This window comes from Parasteatoda tepidariorum, chromosome X1, assembly GCF_043381705.1.
Source record: "Parasteatoda tepidariorum isolate YZ-2023 chromosome X1, CAS_Ptep_4.0, whole genome shotgun sequence".
NCBI lineage: Eukaryota > Metazoa > Arthropoda > Arachnida > Araneae > Theridiidae > Parasteatoda > Parasteatoda tepidariorum.
Window position 1 is genome coordinate 34,399,721 of NC_092214.1, and position 9,589 is coordinate 34,409,309.

Below are 9,589 nucleotides of genomic sequence, written 5' to 3' on the forward strand. Positions count from 1 at the left end.
GTGTTATTATACCTGCATTTTGATGTTAACAAATATTGTCCTCATGAGTGTGTCTTTACATTCATGATTACTGCCCTAATTATTGATCAATATATAACCAAAAATTGGCACAAAGTCATCAGAGTTCAAAATTCTTGGTTATCATAACATACAAAATAAACAAAGACAAAGGATATTATTTATAAATTTATTTATTATACTATGAATCAGAATGTTAACATAGCTTATTAATAATAATAGCTAAAATATGTATTTTTGAAGGAGATTTGACAAAGTTCATCACAGAAATCAAAAGAAAGACAGTTAATTGACAATTTTTGTAGATTAACAAGTTTAAATTATCTCTAAATTGATTGCTGTCTCACAACCTAATACTGTCTTCAGTTTAGGGTATTATTTTTTATTTCAGTAAAATTTAAGGCCCTCAGAGATATTAGGAAAGTGATAAAAACTCTTAACTTTATAAGGAAACAATGAAATCTTTATTCAATTTCGTTTGTTCTGTGTTTTAAGATTTATTTCACCTGAACACTTGAGTAATTAAAAATCAAACACTATTTAAAATTTCATTTAAAGTAGATAATAAAACTCAAAAATTATAGCATACTCTTTGACTGAAGTGATAGAAACATTTTATGTTTGGACCTAAATAATTTTTTTAAGTATCACCACCCAATTCAACCAGTTGAAAGATAAAGAAAAAAAAATAGTGTTTTTGTGTAATTGATTGTGATTTTTTCACATTTTTTCGCTTTATTTATAAACAGCACAAAGTTTACCCTTTCTTCATTTGGATAAATAAACTTGTCAATAAAAGTTACAACACTTAGTAAATATTTAGCATGTTTCATTCAATTATTTTATATAGCTTTATGATAGTAGAAAGCATGCACTTTTAAGTTTTCTGATTGAAGCATTATTTTTAGACAATTGAACATCCAGTTCGTACCAACCAAATCCCCAGACAAATACCTGAACAATCTGTTTACACTCAACCTGTTCCAGGAATAATCATGGGTGGTATTCTTCCATTTGGCTGTATTTTCATCCAACTTTTTTTCATCTTAAACAGCATTTGGTAAGATTTTCTCTTATATGATAGAATGTACTGACGAATTATATCATTCATGAGGAGTTATTGTTATAAACTTTAAATAGAAAAAATAGTTAAACGTTTTGCGTAAGTTATCTTTTAAATGTTTTATAAGTCTTTTATTAATGTGATACTTCTGTTATGAAGACTAATACAAAATGTACTGCCAGTTATTCCAGGGATTCAATGTTATTTTAGAGTTTATTTAAGAATCTCATACCCAACTGTTCATTTCAATGTAGCACCCAAGTAAAGTTTTATATATTTTTTCATTACACAAAAAATAGCTTCAAACGCATGTTAAACATCTTTGCAATTTCAGTACACAATAAAAGTACTTCAATGGAGAAATTTCCTCTATACTGCTTAATCAAGTTTAGAAAAACTTTTCTTGTCTACCTTTTGTGTCCCATTATGGAGAATTATTGTCTAACATATATATTCCTGTTTTCTTTATTTAGTTTTTGCTCAGATGTTGTAGTTCATTTAGGAATTATAGACTATTTAGGTACAGATACACATACAGTTGCACTTGTTAAGATGAACATGCTCAACATGATATATTTTTTTTTTTTAACGTGAGCTAATTTTTTATTCCCTATCTAATTGTATACTGATATAATGCTTTAAAGTACTTATAATGTGAACAAGCTTAACGTGAAATATTTTTTAACATGAATGCAAATTTCATTATCTTTGGAAAAACTTATACTTTTAACATGAATAGAAAACTTATTTCCCCTCTGTAAGAAAACTGATTATTCATAGTTTTATATATACATGTGTAGGTATTTCAATGGTTTGTTGTAATATTGATAGTTTCAAAATATCAACAGTCGAATGAAAGAGCTGTATGAGTTGAATATGTGAGGGGAACTGGCATCACAGGTAACAAAATAACCCGTTTTACACCCTAATAAGAATGGAGTTTACTTTAACTTCATGGGGCAGCCTGTAAAGAAGCATGTGTATAAGAGAAATAACTACCTATATTCAACCGATTATTTTGTTAGTAATCCTCTCTACTTGATGTAATAAATCAGTTTACTTATTTAATTTTGTCCTATCTTTTTTATTTCTTTAGTTTATAACCTTTATAGCTATATTTTATTTTTTAAAGTAGTAAGTTGTATTTATTGTGAGAGAACATTTATAACAGTTATTATTTTACGTATTCATATTATAAGTTTATACTGAAAATGCAAATGAAGATAATAGAGAATTTCTGTTTACTGTGTAATTTTCATTAGAAGAAGAAATTCTGAACTGATAATGTGAACTACTTCTAATGTGAAAATTTTATTTTATTTTAGGGGGACCAGAAAGTAATGTTGTTTTGGTGCATTTGATATTTGTTATTAAGATTTTATTTTTAACCAATAATGTATTCACATTCGTTATCAACAACTTATCAGTGCCGGATTGAATATGAATTGAAATGGATTGAAAAAAATGAATTGGTTTCTAAGACTATTTAAGAAAATGTGCCGAAATGACTTTACTTTCCGGTCCCTCTAATATATCCACTATCTACCAATAAGTAGTTAGACACCTGAGATAAAAGAGAAAAAACACAATTTATTCATATTCAATAGTTGGTAGACATGAGGCAATTAACCATGTTAACCCTCTGAGGCACGCTTTCCACATATTTTTGGGTGATTAAATGGATAATTGGAAATTCTGATTAAATGTGGGTGACAAATAAATTTAACAAAATCTTATGTTTTTTCCACCACAAAGTTCCAAAAATAAGGTCATGGCAAGAAATTCTGGTATGACTTTAAAAAAGTTTTTAAATTTTAAAAATTTTTTTTTTTAAAGAAGTAGAGAAGCAAAGATCACGTGAAGCAAATGTTTTATAGTTCTTTTAAATTTGAAGGAAATATGTCAGTTATTTTGTCGATTCTTAAAGTTATGCATTGATTTAAAAAATGAACATTGTGTTTTGTGTTATTGTCCTTCTACATGATTTATTTGCCTCTTTAAGTACTTGAATGTTTTTTTGTACACTTCCTTTTAGGTCAAGTCAAGTCTATTACATGTTTGGCTTCCTCTTCTTGGTATTCATTATTTTAATCATCACTTGCTCAGAAACAACTATCCTTCTTTGTTATTTTCATCTTTGTGCTGAGGTTTGTTTTAATTTTTTATACGCTGTACGTTAAAAAGTTATTGACATAAAGTTTCAAAAATAAATTTTTGTATTATCCAAATGAAAAAAAATTATCAGAGAATAATTTAGGATTATGCGCTGGGGACAATTTTTTTTCAGTATCTGACACTGAAAAAATCATGGCTATTCTAGGTTTGCTCTAACTCAATTTTGTATACTTTAAAGTAATTATGGAGTTGGAACAGAATTTGCGATAAAAATTTTCTCTGACTGTATAGCGTCCACTTAACATTAAAATGTTAATTTCATTTTTTGCCATTTGCATATTTTGCAATATCTTTGGAATTTTTTCTAAAACTTTTGCACACTTCAAAGATGTAAAAATATGTTAGATAATATGATATAAAAATTATGTAATGCTGTTCTATTTAAAAAATGATCTTTAATTATTTATCATTTTTATTATGTTCTTTAGTAATGGTTGAAATAATTTTTATTTGTAAGATAAACTCACCAATTTAATTGTTATAATATTTAATTATTATTGCAATTAGTTTAAATAACAAAATTAAAAATTTGGACCAAATCAGTAATAGTTCTTAAGAACTAAAAATGTGCAAATATGGTTTTTTGAAATGTTATTACTCAGAAACTATTGGTATGATTTCATTCAAATTTTATGTTTTGACATTTAAATTTCTGTATCCTAAAATTCTGTGAGAATTTGTATACTTAACAATTCAAAAAAATCTTTTGAAAATTATTAAATGAATTTATTATAAAAGACGATGAGAAATAATTCTTAGATAAACAAATTTTAAATTTGTATTAAAATTTTTTTCAATATTCTCAGAAACCTCTCAAGGTACGTTAAAGCATGATAAAGTGAAATTAACAATAAGGGGTCTAAAACTTTGGCCACTGTGCAACCATTGAAATTATATATTTTTAGATTTCATAGAGTTAGATTGTTCTTCTCATAGTTTGATTTTATGAGATCTAAATTCTTTTAAAAAAAGCATGTTTATTCAGAGAAAGTGCATTTTTGTGTCTGATTTTGTAACTTAAAATTACTGTCTGCTCTAATTAATTAGCATGTTTAGGGTCACTTCTTTGAACTATTAAAATTGGCTCTTAGTTTGTGAGAATTCAATCATGTGTACCATACATTTAATGACAATATTAAAAATGTTAGAATGAAAATAAAATGTTTTGAGAAGTTAACTAAGTCAATAATCTCCAGAAACTGAAGTGGAAATATATACCTTTTAAAAAGCTTCATAAAGCATGAATATAGAAATAAAATTTTTGAGCACTTGAAACACTTAGACTGTAAATGTTTCAAGTGCTCAAAAATAAGATAAAAATAAGAGATGCCTGCTCCCAAAACGTACCAGACGTAAATTAGGAATAATTTTCATCTGGCACGTTTTCCAAAGGGTGCCTATTTTCTAGTTCTTGAAACATTTTGACTTTTTATTATTAACATATTTTTTGAAGCTTATGAAGATTCTTTAATCAAGCACATGTAGGTTAATATTAGCTAATGTAAAGGTTAATATTAGCTTATAACTGGAAATATTATGTTTTCATAGCATGTCAATAATTTAAATCAAACTTATTAAAATCACTTTTATATAAAGAATAAAAAATAGTTAATAAATTTTTTTATTAAGAACTCTATACATAAAAGATATATACTGGTATATACTTACCCAGGTATATACTTACATAAAATTTGAATCAATTTAAGCATAAAATTTCATTTTAAGAAAATTATTGTAGGTGTATGCAGATATTTAAGTGTACAATATTTGAATCAACTTAAGCATAAAATTTCATTTTAAAATAATTATTGTAGGTGTTCGGTGTCAACAGTAAATACAGACATTTAAATGTACAATATAGTTATTTGTGTATTAGCAATCAGTAGTTACAAAGAGGATAAATAATTATTCTTCTTGTGATGAATAACTATTACTCATGTAGTTTCAAATACATAAAAATTTTCTATTTCAAATATATAAATGTATATACAGTAGGGAACCGATTATCCGGAAGGATCGGGACCTTCGCTATTCCGGATAACTGATTTTTCCAGTTTTCTGAATCGCTACAAAAAGCCGTTTTTTATAGTTAAACCCAACTGAAAAAAAAAATATTTGGAAATGATCTTAAAAAGAAGAAAAAACGATGAAGCAATACACTATTGATTATTTCCAAAATGATGGTAAGGTAAACATCTTTCAAAAAAGAAAGAAAAATCTTAAAATCTTATGAGTAAATTTTTTTTAAAAAAAATGGCGGGAAAATTTATCGAATTTCGTTCCGGTTTTTTGGTTTTCCAGTTTTCTGGTTTCTGGATAATGGGTTCTGTAGACTTGATTTATAAATTTATTTATTTTTTAATCAGAAGTAACATAAAAGGAAAGAAAAGCATACATTTTTGAGATGGTACGTCTGCAGTTCTGACAAAAAATATTTTTTTGTAAGAAAGAAAAAATACGTAATTTTTATTGATACTTACATATTATATATAGGACAAAAAATTTAAAAACTTAAATCTTTTAAGGGATAATATTACTTTTCCAAGATATTTACAAGTTAAAAATTGAAATATTTTTTTTTTCATGTTGTCTGAGTATTGTATTTCTGTATTCCGGCTTAATTTCTAATTTCAATAAAATATTTTGAATTTTAGGATTATCATTGGTGGTGGCGAGCTTTTCTGACGAGTGGTTTCACTGGCTTCTACCTTTTTATTTATTGTGTTCACTTTTTCGTCACGAAATTGAACATCACTGGTGCCGTATCAACTCTACTGTATTTTGGATACACCTTAATCATGGTTTTCTTGTTTTTCTTGCTTACAGGTGATATATATGTTTAAAAAATTTTTATGTTAACTTATTTTTATTTAAATAAATTTAAAATTTTACAGAATTTTGTAATTTTTAAAAATAATTCTGTAACATCTAGAGCAGTGTTCCTTTTCATCACCGCGGACCTGTCAATGTTTCAGAATTTTACCGCAATCTGCTGGGGGGGGGCCTTGATTGTATATATTTTAGATTATTTTGATATATTAATTTAATTTAATTGTATTTAAACAGGCCTTCAAAGTAAAATACAGTTACACCAAAAAATAAGTATAAAGTGATATAACATTTTAACTTACTGGAACGTTAAATCTATGAAAACCCTGAGTTTGTTTCTTTGCAGTGAGACTTTTCCATCTGGGGGTAATCGGAGACAATGATACAATACAAATATTAAAAAATTTATGTCACTACCTTCGGGGGCCCTTTTTTGAAATATATAGAATTTTAATGGAACACAGATGTTTTTAATTTGGAGTATGAACCTAGGAATTTAAATTCTGTTTCAATGAAATGGGTGGCCTGGTACCATTTGATCCATTTGAACCATTTGATGGTCCGCGGACACTGATCTAGATCCACTGATCCACTGTTGGGGAACACAGATCTAGAGCAACCGAGATATTTTGTAACTCTAGCTAAAATTGACATTGTTGGTTTAAGACAGAATGGCAATTTATTAAAGTGTGGCAAAAATGATGCTTAAGATGAAAATGATGTTCTTTGAAAACAAAAGTTTATTAAGTAGGAACATATGAAAATGATTTTTAAAAGTTTAACAGAATTTTAACAGCATCATTTCAATATTTTCTTGCAACCAAAAACTCAATTTGATTCAGTAAATTTGAATATTTCTTTATTGAACTTTCTAATTTCAATTGTTTTTATCAGTGGAGTCTCTAAAGTTTGTATTTAATATATTAACTTATTTATGTACAATATTTTTTATTTAATATTTCCACCTGTCACACTATTTATTGTCAACATACTAGAGACATTTTTTGTTTCATTATTAAATATATTTGAAAACATGGAGCTGTAATAAAATGATATATTTCCTTGTGTAGTAGAAAAAAATACATTTATTTGTTCAAATAATCTGAACTCTGGCCTGCCTAAAAGGGCATATGAAAGCTATTTGTACCTATAAAACTCAGTGGCGCGACAGCCCTAGAGGGCCAAGGCCTACTGTGCCCTTCTCAGTTTTCTTGACCATGGGCTATGGGGTGCAGGAGCAGATGTTCCGGTCAGGTGGTCAGCCGAACGCGGAACCCCCAGTGTTTAGATCCCAAGCATGCTTGGTACTCATTTATCGACCCACTGAAGGGATGAAAGGCTGAGTCAACCTTGCCCGGCCCGAGGATCAAACCAGGGACCTGTTGCACGACAGCGCGAAGCGCTACCGCTCAGCTACCGGGTGTCATTTGTATCTATATTAATTGAAATTTTGGAGAAAATTACAAAGATTTGAAAAACACGTACAAGGTGAAATAATTTCCTAAAATAAAGGAAAAAATATTTAAAAAATGTCTGCTATTTTTATAATTTACTTACTCTATCAAAATACCAACACGTTTGCATAATCTAATCAATAAAAACAAATTCTGGAAAATTCTTTAAAATTTGCTTGAAATGCCAAGTGTCCTCAACTGAGGACAGTAAAATATAATGTTATATAAAAAGAAAGAAAACTGCAAGAAACAAATTTATTTAGCGTTATATGTTGAACTATACTCTAAAAAGAAAAACTGATAAATAAAATAGCTTACCTTAATTTTATTTGATGTGACTGTATGAAAAGGAAAAGTCTTGTGTGAGGCTAGAAAAATCACAAAATGGTAATCCTAATAACAAACTAAATATGGCAGCACATATGTTAAAAATATGCTGTTATGTTGGTAGTGCTGCCAACTATCTTCCCAGAAAAGAAAAATTCTTTTTAAGATAAAAATAGAAATTTTACATAATGTTTTATTGACTGTCCTCAAATGAGGATAGTGGGAGTTAATGGGTTAAAATTTATTGATTATTTTGAGTTTTGTTTACTAAAAAGTTTGAGAAATTATTGGAATAAGTAAATTTTTTTTCCAGGCTCTGTTGGCTTCTTCGCCTGCTTTTGGTTTGTTAGGAGAATCTACAGTGTTGTTAAAGTTGATTGATTTGGACTTCTAGTTTAATGGTTTGGAAATGGCGTCTTCATTTTATGGCTCTACCTGAAATGAGCTAATGTGATATGTTCAACATAGATACAGTGAAAAAAATTTCATTATTTTGAATAAACTGTTTAAGCAGCAAGAGTTAGCTATATATTTTTGATTTTGTAGTTTTAGCTCATATATTAAATTTTCTTGGTGTTTTGTATAAACATCAAGCAAATTTATTAGAATTATTATTTAATATTATTTCAGCTCTTTTTTACTTATTTTATTCAGGTATACAAAATATTGTATATAATGCTGGTTTGCCATAGTAATAATGTAAGTTAAAGCCTTTCTTTATTTAAGATTTATTTACAGTTAAATATTTTGTATTAATTTCATGTTAAAAATTTTTCATTTAAATTTAGAATTTTCTGGTCATTTCAAAATTTTATTTAGAGTGTTCATATTTAAATTCTAAAGCTAATTTTTTTTTATGTTATACATCAAGTAATGCATTTAGTTGCATTAAATTTTGTTTATTTGTGCTCACTTTTTTAATCTATTTCTATTTACTACATAGTTGAGTTTTCATTATTTAAAGGACGAACAATTTTGTGTATGTACTTTTATAAAATGTAATTTGTATTTAACTGACTTGTTATCTGTAAGGGAAAAGGTAATAAACATTTTCCTTTATTATTATAAAGAATCTAGTCCACATCAAGTCGCAGGTATAACTGCTTATGAGAAAGTACTCTTGTTAAAATTTTTATTACCTGCTGCTCTTATTTAATATCAAAATTTTTTGCTCTTGTAGTATTTTGTAGGATTTCTGGAATCTTTCATTGGGTTGTCAGAGTTTTTTTCTTATCTTAAACCAGGGTTCGTTAATGTGAGTCCAGCCCAGAAAAACTTGTTATGTTTTTGGAAAAAACTTGAATATCTTGAAAAAACAAAAAACCCCTTCCCCTGTGTAGGGTTTTTTCCATCCTTATTTAAAATTAAGTTCAACTTACTTTTTCAATCCATTTTCTTTGCAATTATGAATTAAAATTAAACTTTGTGATTAGTTTGCTATATGAACTTATAATTGGGTTTTACTATACTGGCTATTATTATATTAACTGGGTTTTTGTAAACCCAGGTACAGGCGAACCCACACCTACAAGTTCAGAACATAATATGTGACTTATTTTCTTTATTTTTGCTTGTTTTGTGCGATTTCTAAGTTCCTGCTTTCTGTGGTCAATTTAATATTTATTGGGGCTTTATTTCACATATTCAGGAAAAGCTGCCTTAAGTTATTTACTTCCTATGTCATTATTATTAATTGCTATTTTTTTAACCACCGAAAGTTCAA

General features: G+C 27.6%; 1 protein-coding gene across 1 annotated transcript in view; it reads left to right on the top strand.

Annotated features, from left to right (window-relative positions):
• LOC107445937 (transmembrane 9 superfamily protein member 2) overlaps positions 1 to 8,383 on the top strand; it is a 46,058-nt gene extending 37,675 nt beyond the window's left edge. The window contains exons 15-18 of the mRNA XM_016060446.3: positions 927 to 1,078; positions 3,117 to 3,228; positions 5,911 to 6,082; positions 8,180 to 8,383. Of these exons, the coding sequence (XP_015915932.1) occupies positions 927 to 1,078; positions 3,117 to 3,228; positions 5,911 to 6,082; positions 8,180 to 8,247 (504 nt within the window). The 3' untranslated portion in view covers positions 8,248 to 8,383. The remainder of the gene's footprint in view (positions 1 to 926; positions 1,079 to 3,116; positions 3,229 to 5,910; positions 6,083 to 8,179) is intronic.
• Positions 8,384 to 9,589: the final 1,206 nt, after the last annotated feature.